Source organism: Morone saxatilis, unplaced genomic scaffold (genome assembly GCF_004916995.1).
Source record: "Morone saxatilis isolate NCDOM2014 unplaced genomic scaffold, NCSU_SB_2.0 Contig23, whole genome shotgun sequence".
Classification (NCBI taxonomy): Eukaryota; Metazoa; Chordata; class Actinopteri; family Moronidae; genus Morone; species Morone saxatilis.
In genome coordinates, this window is record NW_023339796.1 from 17,786,015 (window position 1) to 17,803,128 (window position 17,114).

Sequence of the window (17,114 nt, forward strand, 5' to 3'; positions counted from 1 at the left end):
CACACACACACACACACTATGTCCTTCACAGCCTTCCTCATCCTTTTAACACTACCGTTTCCCCATCACACCCAAGGAAAAAGCCTGAGATCTGCTGGAAGGAAGGAAGAAGTCGACAGGGATACGCCCTGTCTCCCTGTCGACATCTTTCTTCCCATTAACTGCCAATGACGACACGTCTGTGTGTTTCTCCAGCACTTGCAGTTATAAACGTGCACATTTACTCATCCATTACAGCTGTTATTCTCAGAAAATCATTGCCATATTTACATTTTAGGAATTTAGTTACCTAGTGCCACTTATGAGGGTGAATTACTCACTATCTGTCTCTCCCTGTCTGTGTCTGTCTCGCTCTGTCTGTGTCTGTCTCTCTCTATCTCTCAGTTGATTGATAACCTCTCTTCCCTCTCCTTCCTGCAGACATTGATGAGTGTGAGAACCCTGACGCTTGTAGCCAGATCTGCATCAACTACAAGGGGGATTTTAAATGTGAATGCTATGAAGGTTATGAGATGGACCCTGTTACTAAGACCTGCAAGGCAGAAGGTGAGTTGCTCAAAGTTTCCTATTTTGGGACTTATTAGTCAAAACTGTGATTATGCTTCTTCGTTTTATATTTATGCAGTTTATAACCTACATAGTTGCTGTTAAAACCAGTTTTGTGTGGTAAAGATGAAATTTCCCCTGCTGAAAGTTTTAAAAGCTGTGTTGTGCTGTTAATAACATTCTCTCAGATATTGCGTTGCCTCATTAATGCAACACTTCACTCTCAGCTTTTGTGCCACTGTGTCAAACGCTCCTCATCCCATAATCACTAACATCTTTCTGCTGTTAGGTTCTTATCATTGCTCTGCACTTGCTTGGGTACTTGACATAATTGCTAAATCACAAAAAAAAAAGGCGAGATTCACAAGCATCACCAAGGCAACCACACTTGGTTTCTCCCAGGCCAAATACATCCTTGACTGTCCCATCCTATTAGACAGCTTCAAGAGTGACAGACTGATGTGTTAAACCATGCTGAACACTTATAATTAGGTATAGCAGCTCTTCAGGGGTACCTTGTTGAGTCACGGTGGAGGATAATTACAACAAATTGAATCTGGTCTCCCGTTAGGCTTGTTGACAATAGTTGTTAGACTAGTGGAGAACAAAGTGAACTGCTAAGAGGCCAATTCCTTTTCTTTGACCTCCAACTATGGCCAAAAGCTATTAGGAGAGCATTATAGAAAGAGGCCTGTTTATATGTTTACACTTCATTTCCCCCCAAAATGTTCATTATTTAAGTGGCAGGAAAAACTGAGTCAAATTAAATGTGGTGATTTGGTCCCTGTGGCTGTCAAATGCGGTGATTTTGATTTTATTTCCCTCAATTAAACTGAACTGAAATCAAAACTCAGCACTTGCATGTGTGTGTGTTTGCATTTGTACACACTGTATATGTGTTTGGATTGTATCTGCCCCCTGCCTCTGTCTACACTTGTGTATTTCTCAGTGCATGACTGCCCAGTGTGTTTGCTATCAGTTTATCATGGCCAGGAGAGAACTCTGTGTCTGGCTTTGTGTCAAAAGCCACGAAAGCAGAATCCCAGTGAATGCAGCAGTTCCACCGCTTGGTTTTGATGCAATGAAAACGAACACTGCTGTGGCAGCCCATAACACCAGCAGGGGACCATTTTCCTCTTAGAGGGGTTGGAAATGCTGTCATTGTAATGGCCAGTTTTTGAGAACACTTAGTCCTGAGCAGCACTGTCATCATTCAGAGTTTGGACTGGGAGAGGAAGGAAAGGGAAGAAAGAAGGAACATGCAGGAGTACGATAATACAATGAGGCTGCGGCACACACTGTCAAAAGGGAAGGCGAAGCAAGCGAGCCATTAATGAGAGAATATCATATCTGCCTCCAGAGATAACTGGCTGCAGCTGCCATCCTATTACCATGTCAGAAAGAAGATAGGCTCAATATAGATGTTACAAGACAAAGGTGGGCTGTAGTTGCTAGCCAGAGTGATAAAACCTTCCCTGCAGGCATTCACTGTTAGTGTATCTGTCACCCACTTCTTTTTCCTGCCACAATTAGAGGGAACTAAACATAAAGACATGCTAATATAAAAGCCCCCTGTTCAGGTTTGGGTCTAATTAAAATGCATCCTGGGTGACCTTATCACTAGCGGACAGCTCTAAAAATAGGTGTGAATGCACCCAAAATGAAACAAGGACAAATAATAGCTATTTTTGCTAGTACTGTAGCATGACAAAGTTACAAAACTATGTCTGTACAGTACCTGAAAATAATGTTTTATGTCAATCTCTATGACAATGTGGTGTTTTTTGTGTAGTTTTTTTATCCAGTATGCAAATATCCACTGCAGTTCTCTTCTATTGCTCTGGCTGGAGGCAAATACGGGTTTATATTTTTAGCCATGCTAGTGGCATAGCTCTAGGAATAGCAATGTCGGTCTGTAGGTCTGTCCGTTTGCCGATTTAGCCCAGACTATATAAAATTTTATGGATTGCCATGAAATTTATAAAATAATAAATAAAGAAAACCAAACACATTCATGTCTACCTCAGGATAAATTATAATCACTAGTAATCCCCTCTAATCTAGCACCATCATGAGGTCAAAATTTGGTCAATGACTAAACACTTGAGTAACTAATCTGGCCTAGCTGCAACTAGCATCACCAAGCAACATAGCTGCCCCTGTAATTAACATGAAAAGATACAATATTAACACTTGATTCTGTTGCTGTCTGTGGGTTAAACCTTGTTGCAGTTGTGCATTAGGTAACTGACTGGTTAAGGTTAGGGTGACAATCAGAGGCAGAGTAGGGCAGGTCATGACTTTGTCATCCTGGGAAAGAAATATTGCTAACTGATCCTTATTTTTTATGGATCTTATGTTGGGAGGCTAAGACAAGGGTAAAGAAATCTGTCAGATTTAACTTTGTTCAAGGTTGTTTATTAGCCCTCAGAGGAAATTACTGGTGTGTGTGTGTGTGTGTGTGTGTGTGTGTGTGTGCGTGTGTGTGTGCATTTATTCATGTCTATTTATTTTTACCACCTGTGTGAAAGTTGACAGCTTGCTGTTTAAAGAGGTGCAGCTAAGATACTTCTGATCTATATTTGCAAGGACAAGATAATAAGAAGCAAATAGCTTAATGATGCATGCAGACACACTGATCAATACAGAAACTATTCAGCAGTTTTTAATGAAGGATTATTGTCCCCACACTCTTGTTAGGGGAGAATATTGAGCTGTATCACACAGGCTTTGTTGTGTTATTTATCTGTGCTAAAAGATGACATTTGGAGTATCGACTTCAGCGCTACAAATGTGCAGCAGCACATTAAGCTGCAATGCTTTTTGATACTGTGGTGAAGCCTCAGTGTTATTACTGTAGAGGAATGGCTCCATCATTCCCTGACACAGCATGGTCTTGAGTGCAGCACAAAACATTTTTGATGCTCTTTTTGATGATCTGTGCAGCTTCTGGATAGGAACAGTTTTCTAATATGAGATACTGGCTTGGACCCTTCTTCTGGCCCTTTTCCAAATTGTCAAAGCTGATCTGACGAGCCACTATTGAAGCACTTCCCAATCCACCTCCCAATAATGTATTCCCCTTACTAACAATGTATTGATCTTCCAGCTTCAGACCCTTTGCTAAATTGCTTTGAGCTGTGACTGGGATTGTAAATTCTGGCCGGCTTAACTCACCCATACTTGAAGAATGTGTTCATACTGGCCTTTGTGCCCATTTTCACAAAAGCAGTACGTCAAATAAATATTCTCCGCTTTGTGTGCAGGGAAGAGTCCTTACTTGCTGTTTACCAATCGTCATGAGATCCGACGCATCGACCTGGTGAAGAGGGACTACAACCAAGTGGTGTCCACCCAGAAGAATGCTGTAGCTCTGGACCTGGACGTGGCCAACAACCGTATCTTCTGGTGTGACCGCTTTCACCGGAAAATATACAGGTAAACCAAGAACAGAAAATTCAGTTTAGAGCAGAAAGCCACAATTACTAACCAGAAACAGTACAATTTACTTTTTTAATATATATGTTGAATGTATTTCCTTCTTCATAAAACATTTGCAAAACCAATTTCTGGAAAAATTTTAAACCTACAACGATGTGGTTATTGGTTATTGGTTTCAAGTGTATCATGTCATATCTGATGTTGTTCATTGCATCATGAACCATAAATCCTACAATTCGTAATGCCTTCTTTATGCGTCTTGGGTGATCCAATCACAATTTGTCTTAGTGGTCGTTTCCACAGAGCTGTCCACTTGTGATCCAATCATCCGAGATGCATGTTAATACCAGGTGTAAACAATATAAATTTGAATATATTAAACCATACTTACCTCTTATTCTAACTAGGTAGATAACTTACTTTTTTTTCAAAGATGAACCACTGGAACATTCAATCAAAATGTGACATTACAAACACTTGATATGCTTAATATTACATTGTTGCACCCTAACATGATTTTCCTGGTCTTGATGTACTGAGCATCTACTAGTTAAGTCTTTTGATGTTTTTGATATTTTATCAGCTGAGTTGATGGCTCAGGCCTTCTGTCATTTTAGATTAATTCCACCCTTCCTATTGTTATCCCAACTACATTTTCTCCCCAGAGTCTTTTCTAATTGGAGCACTGTGTTCTCTTTATAAAATGGATGTTAAGAGAGAAGTTCTCTGGGGAAACTAAAACTGAAATTCCTGTTCGGGAGCACAGCTTCCTGGCCCTCACTTCACACCTCTGCTGGGGTCAAATCATTAGCGAGCAGGGGCAACCCCTGAGTTAGGCCTTGTCTATTCTGATAAGTGGTCCACCTAAGAAGGACGCTAACCCCCGGATGAACCTGCTCAGCGCATGGCCCAAGGCTACAGCTCACACACAGACCCATTCTCCATTCTGCAGTCGCTTTACAGCACAGTGGAGAATTATTATACACATCAGTCATTATGATACACAATCTTTGGGCTATTTGCTTGTCCTGTCACTGTCCTGTATGTGCTTATATATCCACTCCCAATTTATCAAATTAATGTACCAAAAAGCCTTTTTTTTTTTTTTACTTCACTTACTTCAGACAAACATAATTAAGCAAATTAATTGCATTATTATTCATTCATCTATTAATTAATTCCTTCAGTCATGGATTTGCTAGATTTGCATTCACTGCTGTGTTTGCAGTTGTTTTTATATAGTTACATCAACCAACTACTCTTTGGAAAAAGTTTATAAAAAGTGTAATGAAATCATAATGAAATCACTAAAAGTCAATATTTTAAAAGCTTAAATCTTTTTAGTAGGGTGGCATATAATAATAAGAATAGTGTATAAAGGCTCATTATCACAAAATAGGGCCCCACCAGGCAGTCAGCATCCCTTCACTGCACATCGATTTTGCAATAACATCTGGCTTGCTGTAGATCATGGCTTCCATACTCTCCTCCCCTCAAAATACTCCTCCCTCGCTCCCTTTATCGCCCTCCCCCTGCAGTGCCTTCATCCATGAGGCCAGTGACCCCTCCCAGCAGGTGCCACTGGTGGATTCGTTGCAGGCCCCCGTGGGTCTGGCTCTGGACTGGCTCCAACACAACCTGTACTGGACAGACTCAGGAGACAAGTCCATCTCTGTGGCCTCAGTGGACGCCACCAAGAGACGCGTCCTCATCAACACCGACCTGAGTGAACCCCGGGCCATAGCGCTGGATCCCCACCACGGGTAAGGAGGAGGAGATGTGTGTACTTGTGTATGTGTGTTTCTTTGTTCATGAACACAATACAAAATGTATTGAAACCAGGCTCTGACATCAAGCATTGATCGCATTATGCAATACCCAATACTGAAGATACAAACAATGACAGGATCAATAATTATGGTTGTTAAACAATTATCTATACTGGGCATTACAATGCTAGCATCCACTGACCTGCACAATTCATTTTGAACTTCAAAAAGTATGCTAATTAATAAACTGTACGCAATGAATTTACATAACAATTTACAGTATGTCAGCATAAAATAATGTCAGACTGAGTTTATATAGGTTACCCTTCCTCTGTATCTCTTTGAACATGCTGGCAGACACTACACTGATCTCTTTTTTCCTGTTCTATAATATTGAATATGATGGTCGATGACCCTAGATAGAGATTTGTAAAGTGATTTCAGCCAGGGTTCCCAGGAATTGAATAAACATAATCCTCTTCTAGAACCACGTCTAATGATAAACACAAGAGAACTCTTGTTGCTGTATGTGGGAACCCAGAGTAACAAGCCTGTGACCCATTTAGCATCCTGACTCAATAGTTTTTTTAGAAATTCTGTCCTAGATGATCGCTCCTAATCTGGAAAGCTTTATGAATTTGTGCCAGCCTGTGCCTCTGCAGCTTTTTTTGTTCTGTTGATCCAAACCCAGATGAGCACAAATAGGCACAAAAATAAACTAAAATAATCAGGCGCATAGCCTAAACTGAGGCAGACACAGTGAGATATTCTACACGTTATAGATCCAATCATAACTGCCCAGCAGGAATCCAACACACACAGATTTCTTGCAGTGACACCAAATGAGTAATAATAATGAACATTTGCATAGAAATGATGGTGTAAATCATTGTGTATTCTGCTTTGAATGCTGACTAATATTGCTTTCCAAGCATTCCAACTATACAGAACTCATACAATAACAGCTTTTAAATGTGGTTGTTTAAACACTTGGGGTTTGGTTTAAGCCTACCACAAATCACCATGGCTGCAAAAGTTTGCTTGTTTTCCATTTAGCAGAGTATTTACTCACACTGATGATGTAAATAAGCACAGCTAATTATGACATAATGGGCTCTTGGAGAGCAAAAGAGAGTTTCTGTAAACAAACCTGAAATATGGGGTGACAAAACACTGACAATTGCCAATAAACATATTTGGAATCGACATAACATACTCCTCGTGCAAGGACTAAATCTGTATGTGAAGAAATAGTTCAATGCAGTCAGCCTCCTGGAAAAATAACAGATCTGTCTGGGAATTGTGTTGGTTGCCTTTATAACTTGTGCCTACTTAACACACAAAACCATATTCTTTGTAAGTGATATGATCTAATAAGTAGTTACTATGTAAACCATTATATCAGAAGCTGACACTGACGGAAAAATACAAATTCAAGCAGAAGACAACTGAGAGATAACAGTGAAGTATTAAGAGCATTAGCGTGAAGATAATACGGGTACTGCTTTGTTGGTCTTTTGACTTGTGTTGTGATTTCGTGGTGCTGAATGGACAGCTCCTATAAAGTGCATCGTACACAGATCTTTGAATGTGCTGCAGTTATCTTTTGTCACTAATGTGGTTTTGTAACAAATTTCATCCCTTTCTGTTTCTTCAAAACAACAGTTCCACAAATCTTACAGGTGATATTCCCAGACATCAAACTATAGACTGTATTGTCCCTGCTATAGTGTTCTGCCTGTTTTCAAAGCTATTTTGATTTACCCCCATTTCCCCTGTCCTATTTTTTGCAGTCTTAAAGTTCTCTATATGATTCTAAGATTAGCACTACATGAACACAACATAATAACACAATAAGTATTTTTCCTTTGTTCAATCCAGCTTTATGTACTGGTCAGACTGGGGCACGCGAGCCAAGATAGAGAAGGCCGGGATGAATGGAGTGGACCGACAGGTGCTGGTAGCTGATAACATTGAATGGCCCAATGGCATCACTCTAGGTGAGAGGAGAACCGCTGTTTTTCAGCTCTTGTGCTTACATTATATATTACACAGTGCTATATTTAACTTTTTGGGCAGTTGTTGTGTTTGAAGCACAGTCCTGAAAAAGACCTGATGCACTTAATCAACCCATTGTAGGTAAAGGTCAAAAGTAATTAAAATAGTAAGGGTAAATGTTAAATGTTGATGGCAAAAAATTGATTTATGAAGTTATTACAGTTGATTTTGAGTGATATTTGAAGTGTGTAAGAAGTTATAGATTGACACAGTAAAACTTGCAGCGGTGTAATCGTGGGAATCTGACATTTTAAAACGTAATCAATATCACCTAAAGGGATTTGTTGGTCAGAGTGCTTAGAGACAATCAATTTTTACTCCACTTCAGGAAAATCTTATCCGTGTGTGTCTCTGTTTCTCAGATGTAGCCAACAGGCGTCTGTACTGGGTGGATTCAAAGCTTCACCTTATAGCCAGCGTGGACCTGAACGGAGCGCACAGAAGGACGCACATGTCGTCTGCAGAGAGACTGGGTCACCCCTACGCTCTGGCTGTTTTTGAGGTTTGTGTGCAATAGGGGACTTTGGGCAGTTGTCTGTGATATCATCCAGCCTCCCACATCTCATCATATCTACATCTCTCTCGTCAGCCTCACAGGGGCCTGCAGTGTGACTGGCAGTTTGAGTGTAATGACTGTTAAATTCAATTTACTGTATGCTCAGTTTGTGTGTGTGTGTGTGTGTCCTTGTGTATTCCCTTGTGGAATTGCCTGGCAGAGCATACTAAACAGAAGACAGTGAGGAGCCTAAAGCAACCCACACACTCATGCTTTGGTCATCAGCCAGCATTCCTGTGTGTATGATATGTCCATCACAGAAACCTAAATCTGGTTTTGTGCCAAGCCAGTGCTGCTGGTGGTTTCTATGTGGTGTGTGTGTTTGTGCTTGTGTGCAAGCATGCTTTTACTTACAAACTCATGTCTGTTGCTGCAGCAAAGTCCCAGTCAGTTTCACATGTGGTAATGACATCACCCAGGTGGCTTTTTCCCCAGTGGGACTCCTCTCAAGGGGAGCTGGTCTCAGTGGGAGTATAGATACAGATTTTATTCAGCAGACCAGATTTACAAGCATGGGTTTTTGAAAATATCCACTTGGGTTTGAATTACATCTGTGAGCTGAGGGGTCGTAAAACTTGTATCGGGTCACCGCACTCGATGTCCCTCCTTTAATAGTAAAACGAGTAAAGAAGCCTTTGCCAAGAAACTCTATAAAGAACAGAGGTGGACAGAGTATTGAGGTCCTTTATTTAAAGGTTCAGTGTGTAACATTTAGGAGGATCTATTGGCAGAAATTGATATAATGATCAAAGGTATGTTTTCATTATGTATAATCACTTGTTTCCATTACCTTCAAACACTCGCTCTAGATAGGGCCTTGTAGTTTCTCCTACACACTTGGAGGCAAGCGTTTTTTTAGTTGGTTGCAATTTGCAACTTCACCGCTAGATGCCACCAAATCCTACACACTGGTCCTTTAAGTAAAAGTAGTAATACCACCAAGTAAAAGTACAGTAACAGTACAGAGGTATTAGCAACATTATCATGACCCTGTTCAGTGTTTTGTCGTCATACTGGATTATAATACTGGATTATTATTGATTCATTAATGTGTAAACTGCTGTTGTAGCAGTTTGAGGTGGATATAAACTGCAAACTACTGTTTATTCTATAAAAATGCATCTCCTTTAATAGGGTAAAGGGTAAGGTAGCATAAAATGGAACGACTCAACTAAAGTAAATTAAATATTGAATAAATTCAATAAGCAAGTACCTAAAAGGTTCTAATTCAGTATAGTACTTGAGTAAAATGCATTATAGTAACATTCCACTCCTGCTGAAATATAAATTGCTCACACATCAACCTCCCTTGTTGTTCTTACAGGTTTAACCTTTAAAAAATGAAAATACCAATAGAATATAGAGCTGTCAAAAGCATAACCTTGAGTTTTTTTCTTTTTTTTTACTGAACTCTGCTGTTAGTCCTGCAGCCAGAACTGTAGTGTAAATCTTAGAAATGATGATAAATTCCCTCTGGTGTAATACATAATCGATCCGGGGCTTCTCTGCTCTCTGCCCTGTTGTGACTACAAGGTGACCTTCTTGTTCAGGATGTACATACACAACCCCCGTCTTATTGAGTGGAGCTTGTTGTAGTGTACATCACATTATCATCTCTTTCTGACTCAATAACTGACTCAACATGCACATACACACTCATGTGGCGAGGCCTATTGTCTCGCTGCTCACTGGAGATTAGCCTGTAGTTTCTAAGGCAACCACAAAAGTCAGCTCCTGTCCAAAATTGTCTTCTTAAACTGTTGGGGGAGTGAAATAAGGAAACAAAGCAAACAAATCAATTTCTAAACAATATGCATGGTTACAATGTGCCTTTGAGCTACTATATTTGGATCTAAATAGGATGTGTTTTAAGACCAAATGCTGTAAGGAACCACAAAAGATATGCAGACACTTAAAGCTATAAAAAGAAAACCAATGGATTTAATCTTCGATAACAAGTTGTCAATCCCATTTATTACATGCCTGCTGTTAAATTTTGTTTTGCTTTGTAGTTGTTGTTCCATTTGAATTAAAACGAATGTTTGAGTTACCATTAAACCTCTGCATATGCATTTTCTTGATTCATATTATTTGCACCAAATTAACATTCTCTCTCTCTCTTCTGCAAGAGATAATGAATCAGACTATGTGTGGGAACAAATATTTATCAGTGCATATTATATCACTCGCACTAATGTTCTTTCTGTTGTTTTGTCTCAGATAAATTAGACTTGTGAGTTGTCTGAGCAAATAATTTACAGCTGTTAGCCCTGTGTATCCTCCCGCAGCATGCTTCTTAGGGCTCTCTGTTTAGGTTATTTTGTCCCCTTGTTTGTTTTTAGTCATCTGTACGGTATGTTATATTCTATTGTTCCTCTGTTTTATTCATACACTTTCTGTCACCTGAACATGAACACATTTTTAGTGCAGTCTCTTGGTTAGAGCTAAATGCTAACATCAGCATTCTAACATGCTTACAGTGACAATGATAACATGCTGCTGCAAAGTAGGTATAGTGTATGTATTAGCATGTCAACATGCTGCCATTAACACTAAACACAAAGTACAACAGAGGCTGATATAATTTGTTTTCCATGCATTTGATAATAAACCAAAGTATTGGACAGGTTGACATTTTGACCAGATTATGGTGCTCAATTAAAAAGTCCCTCCTTGTTCCTACAGTTTGATGTTTGATCTTCACTGTGCAGAATGATGTATGTGCAGAGTTTGAAACTAGAAGGCTGTGTTCACATTCATCTGCTGAAAGTGGAAAGTTTCTCTGTGCCCACTGAAAATCTGGTTTTAAGGGGCAGCCTGCATGCATGATTTATGACAAAGGGTTTGAAAGTTAGTCCTGGTCCAGCATGCAACATGTAGAAACTTGAAGCCACCAGTGGACATACACTGAGAATACAATTCACAACAATTTAGAGTGAAGTAGGAGACATCTTGTGACCAGCAGGATAACTTAAAAATGTAGAAGTAGGATTTTCGTAGGATTTATCTTCTGGGGACTAAAAATGTCTGTACCAAATTTAGTGGGAATGAACTCTATTAGTGGTTGAGCTATTATTTAAATATATATTAGTATGGACCAAAGTGCTGGGCCGACATCCCTTGAGCCATTCTATTGAAGTGTCTAAAAATGGTGAAGGTGCACTACCAACAGAATAAAAAGATTAATAAAATCACTTCAAGTTAAACGTCAAGTGAAATAAATAATATAAGAAAATGAAATGCACAATTTAACAAGGATCGCAAGCTTGCGCTTCCAAGTTTCCCAAGAGCCATAAAGTGACCCATCTTCTTAAATTATTTATTGTGGAGATTAGATATAAGTGCTAGTTGTTTGGCTTTCAGAGGTTACCACCCAAGCTGTTAGACTTTGGCTGTTTGCCAATACTTGCTCTCAGGTTCAAACCAAAAACACTCCCCTGACTAACTTGTTCTGTGTGTTACCCATATTAAGACAATGATTCTCCCTGTGTTTCAGGATCGTATCTACTGGACAGACAGAGACAGGGCAGCGGTCTTCATGGCCAACAGGCTGACCGGACAGGACATCCACACGCTGGCAGAAAACCTCAACGACCCACATGACATTGTGGTCTTCCACCAGCTCCTACAGCCGCAAGGTGTGTGTACACTATGAGTAAGGGAGACGTCTGTTCGTTTCCTTCACTTTCCTCCCCTCATTGTGATTGTGTGAGCTGAGCCGCATTTCTGTGACCACTTTTCCTCTGTGGGTTCGTGTCGACCCAGGCAAATGAATAACTGATATGGAGGCTTGTCACTGTGGTGGAGTGATCAAAGCATTGGGAGCAGCAGTACATTCACACATCTGTCAAAACCGTGCCTCCAACCGGATTTCCTCTAACAGGACAATCCAGATTTGAGTTGAACTCAACAGAGCTCTTAATCATGAATTTGATAGCCATGTATTTCCTTTCTTGTGTGTCAGTTTCCATATCTATCTCTGCCTGTCTGTCTCTTTTTATTTCTTCCTTCCACTCCATGCCAATTTATATTTCAATCTTTCACTGTATTTCATCACCGTCTTTCCACTTCGATCTTCATACATCCCTGTCTTGTTTGTATCTAAACAAGACTTAATAAACAACACAGTGGAGTTGTGCCTGGCACGTTAGCACAGAAACTGCTTAATATTTACAACAAGTATGTTGCCAGTTTTGATTCTTTGTATTCTTTCAGATTTTGTTTATGCAAAGTAATGGGCTTTGTTGAAAGGGAATTCAGAAGTGTTCGCAGTGGAGAACAGTAAACTTCTCCAGTTTCTCTCTGACTCTCTGCTATCTCCCAATGTTGAATAAGTGATAATCTTATTTATATAACCCAAACTGTGTAATTCTCCATGTCTCCCTCTTTCTCTCTCCAGGCCCAGACAGCTGTAATCTGGGCAGTGTGGCCAATGGAGGCTGTGAGTACTTGTGTCTTAAGGCTCCACAGATTACCGAACACTCGCCCAAATACACCTGCGCCTGCCCTGACGGACAGGACCTGGGGCCTGATATGAGGGGCTGTGTGCCAGGTGAGCGTGTTTATGAGTGGTAATTGAGACCATTTACTAATCAATAGCACCTAAAGGGATTTGTTGGGCAGAGAGCCACGGTGCTTACTGTGTAGATAATCAGATTCTGCTTCACTTAAGGAAGCCCTTTTTTTATATTCATTATTTATTTATTTGTTTTTATTGGATTGGATTGAAAATTGTAGAGACTTTTATGATGGTGCCGACAACTGCTTAGTGCATTATCCCAATGGAGATAGTGTTATCAGGATAATCATTAGAATAATAAATTTAATTATTATATAGCACTTTTTTACACAAAGTTACAAAATCAACAAAGCAAAACAGAAAATGCAAAATGTGCTGAAACAGTGAGATAAGGCAGAAGAAGAATATTCATAAAATAAACATTATAAAGACGATTCAAGATGAATCTGGGAAATCTTACTTAAGACACAAGACTTGGTAATGCTGCCTGTCTTCTATATTGTGTATATATATATACTATATAGTATATAGTATAAGTTTCATTCAAGTAAGCACTTTTATGCTTGAAGCGCATTGCGGATTCACTATTGTAGCCCCAGACTACCCCCTGACCAGAGCAAAAGATTTTTGGTTGTAAAAATATGCCTATAAAAAAATATATGTGTAAAAATGTGCATTACGTACGTCTTTTTGATAGGTTTTAGTTACAGTTAAGGGAGAAACATGTGCTTGTGCTTCACTGAAGATCTTTGTCATTCTTAGTGGCAGAGAGGCAACTGCAGTGGACAGTTAACACAGGTAACAGTTGTATTGAAAATAGGAATATTCGGGGGGCACCCTCGTGGCTCACCTGGTGAAGCTGCCCCCCCCCCCGTGAGCAGCTGAGGCCTTGCTGCGGCAGCCAAGGCTTCGAGTCTAGCCTGTGCCCCTTCGCTGTGTGCCATCCCCTCTCTCCCCCCCATCATGTCAATCTTCTACTGGAAAAAGGCCTGAAAAATATTAGAGAAAAAAAAAGAAAATAGGAATATTGAATATAAAATGTGGCCCCCATTTAAGAAACACTGCACAAGAGCACTAGCGTCTCAGACCAAAGCAAATTTCTACAGCCCACCAGACACCATTGATAAAACCTTTGACCTTGCAGATCAGACTACTCAGAAACTTTGTTAGTTATTCCACTGTTCCAACAATAACCAGCTCTGGTTTGGTTGAAATAAATCTTTAATTCAGTTAAATGTGAAGATATATTCTTTACGTAGCTGTGAAACAGACTGCAATGGCTGCAACGTAATTCTTGGGGACAAAGGCGCTCGTCAATGTACAGCTACTAACAGGCTCAGATTGTTATTCCAAGTGTCTGACAACATTATGGAAAGGATCCCTACAGAGATGCCCATTTGTGTTTAAGTGAAAGATCCTCTTTGTTTAAACAGAAACAGCCTCTATATCACTAAGACTCCATTGGCAAATCATCATGAAACACGCTTCATTCAAACCAGACAAACAAAATAAAACTCACAAAAAAACATTTTTGTTATTCTTTCCACTGTTCCAACCATCACCAACTCTAGTTTGGCCAAAATAAATTCTCAATTCTCAGAGTTAGATGAGAGAAGAAACAACCTCCTCAAAACACACACTCTCACACAGATGGACTCACATGCACTAACGGGCAGGCGCGGCTGGACCGGCTCAGTAAAGAAAACACAGAGAAGCCCAACACACAGAGCAAGTGTGACATCGTTCTCGGTTCAGGTCTTCTCCACTGTATCTTCACATAGCAAATAGCTGTTTGCTGCAATATTAATGTTTTAAATCTCATATATATAACCTTTAATAATAAAAGATTAAATATTCTCCCTCCAAGCAACATAGTTATTGAACCTATAACTAAAACGATAGTTGCTAAGCAACACATACAGGCAGTGGATACAATAACACGGACCTCTATGCAATGTAATGCAATCTAAAACAACATCTCTGGAACACATACTGCATTTGTATAGCTCATAATGATGAGCGTATGATGTCCATGCTATCTTGTCAAAGCAGCTGCCCCCCACGGCTGCTTTAAACAGACCCAAGATCAGTTGTTTTCACCATAATTACAAACAAGACTGTTTCTGACTGAAAGAAGCATCATTAGATGCACAAAGGAAATATTTAATGCATGACTTAAAAGAGCACTGCTGTATATTGAGTTCATGTGCACGTTACAAGTACTCATTGATATTCACATGTGTTTGTTATGGATCTTACAGCACCATTATGTCAATCACAAAAGATCACCACAGTCATATGTAATTTCATACAGAAATATCAGTGAATACATAAATATAAAGCAGTATTTAACTATGTAAAGAGGCTATAATCATTCAGCTATACTATTTTTATATATATAGTTTACTATATACATGAGAGATCTGTATATCTGTGCTCATCTAACTGGTTTGAGCTTTGACCTTTTTATCAAACTCTGTGTGACCATTGTGGGGTTGTTTAATGGTGAATATTTAAAGTAAAATATAAAATACTCAATGTCTTGAGTTAAAGCGTTCTATTCTACTCTTCCTGTCTTTGTAGGAGCACCAAGAAGCGACATGACGCCGACATCCTCACCTCCTACTGGATTTACACCTGGCACCAGAGCCACAGTTGCAGAAGACTTCCCCCCTCCCTCAGGGGGAGTATCACAGGCAGACGCCACCCCCCACCTGACCACAGCTCCCTCTGGTGCCCCTGATCCCCTCACACCCCTCTCCACTCTTAAGCCTATGTCGTCACAAGAGTCAAAGGCACTGGGCTCCCACTCCACTGCCACCGCGATAGTTGTCCCCACCACTCCTGCGGGGGACAGCAGCGTCTCTCAGCACTGTAAGTGGGCTGTGAATTCAAAATAATTATTATCAATGCCGCCTGTGTGTGAAGACACTGACAATACTACTGCAAATACTCATAAATTCTCATTTAGCACAATATAAGTCCAGTATTATGTGATTCATTTTTTCCATGTGACCCCCGTGGTCCTCTATATGATTCGGAAAGGGCAGAGCGGCCCATTCAGGACTTAACAAGAGATGGGGCCTAATCCTCTGATAAAGTTGCACTTTCACCCCAGTGTCCTCATCTCCTGCCAAGTACCATATCCCATAGTCCTTCTCACACTCATAATGTATCTAACAACCTCACCCTCACTGTAATGATGACATTAAAGTGAGTTACCTACAAGCCCTAACAACCACGCTCGACTGACTTTAATAGGAGTGATGGATGGTACCTTGTCGCCTTGAAAATGTCGCCTTTTCCTCCATAAATTGTGCCCCGCGTGGGCTGTAGGCGGTTGTATGTCTGCGAGGACATGCATCCACTTGTGTGACTGCAAGTAAATAAGGGTGTTTGTAAGTATGTGATATGTAAATGAGTGTGAGATGGACCCTGGATACATGAAGTGTAGAAGGTCAGGGTTAGTGTCAAGGTCGCATTCTGGCAAATGCCAAGCGACTCATCATTTTTCTCTACTCCTTTCATTTTTATTCCAAGCGCTTTTTTCACTATCTGTCTCTCTTTGTAAAACACTCACAGCCGTGCATGCATGACCCGCTCCCCGCCTCCCTGTTTTATCGCCCTTCTCTTCCACTGGCTCTCCCTTCCTGCCTCCCCTGCTTTATCTCTCACTCTATTTTTCACACATTTTTTTTCGTCCCATACGCTTTCTCACTCTTATCCTCTCTCGCTCGGCTGTCTTTTCTGACTCTCGCTCTAAATCCTCTCTCTTGTTTCACCTCTCTCTTCAGCTGGAAGCGAACATTTCCTCCTGGGCGAGAACCTGACAGTGGCTGTTTTGGGAGTGGTCATCCCCATCGGTAAGTCACCCGGAGCCTTAGTGTCTGTGTGTGTCCTTCCACACTAAAGGCCTGCAGGGCTGCGTAAAGCTGTTTGTAGTCCATTCACACTGACCCTGCTCTGGCAGCATGAGAGAAGCCTGGCCCACAGGTCTTCCTCGCTGACGTTTCTCAAGAGTCATTTTTCTGTGCGTCTGACATCGCTGCCACACTGCATTATTCACTTCTCACTGTGTTGTTGTGTTGGGTTCTGCTGCAGCCAGACTTTTTAGTCTCTGTAGTTCACACACTCTAGTGCACTACCTAATAACACAATTACAGGAAATATTTTGTCACTTACCACTAGTGGTATCTAGCAACCTAGAAAGATTTGGTTTTATTTA

At 40.4% G+C, this 17,114-nt stretch overlaps 1 protein-coding gene across 1 annotated transcript in view; it reads left to right on the plus strand.

Annotated features, from left to right (window-relative positions):
- LOC118335167 (low-density lipoprotein receptor-related protein 8-like) overlaps positions 1-17,114 on the plus strand; it is a gene marked incomplete in the record, with an annotated part of 71,387 nt that overhangs the window by 50,185 nt on the left and 4,088 nt on the right. Inside the window, 9 exon segments of the mRNA XM_035671376.1 lie at positions 421-546; positions 3,813-3,984; positions 5,526-5,750; positions 7,638-7,756; positions 8,177-8,316; positions 11,867-12,008; positions 12,770-12,922; positions 15,473-15,763; positions 16,684-16,752. Of these exon segments, the coding sequence (XP_035527269.1) occupies positions 421-546; positions 3,813-3,984; positions 5,526-5,750; positions 7,638-7,756; positions 8,177-8,316; positions 11,867-12,008; positions 12,770-12,922; positions 15,473-15,763; positions 16,684-16,752 (1,437 nt within the window).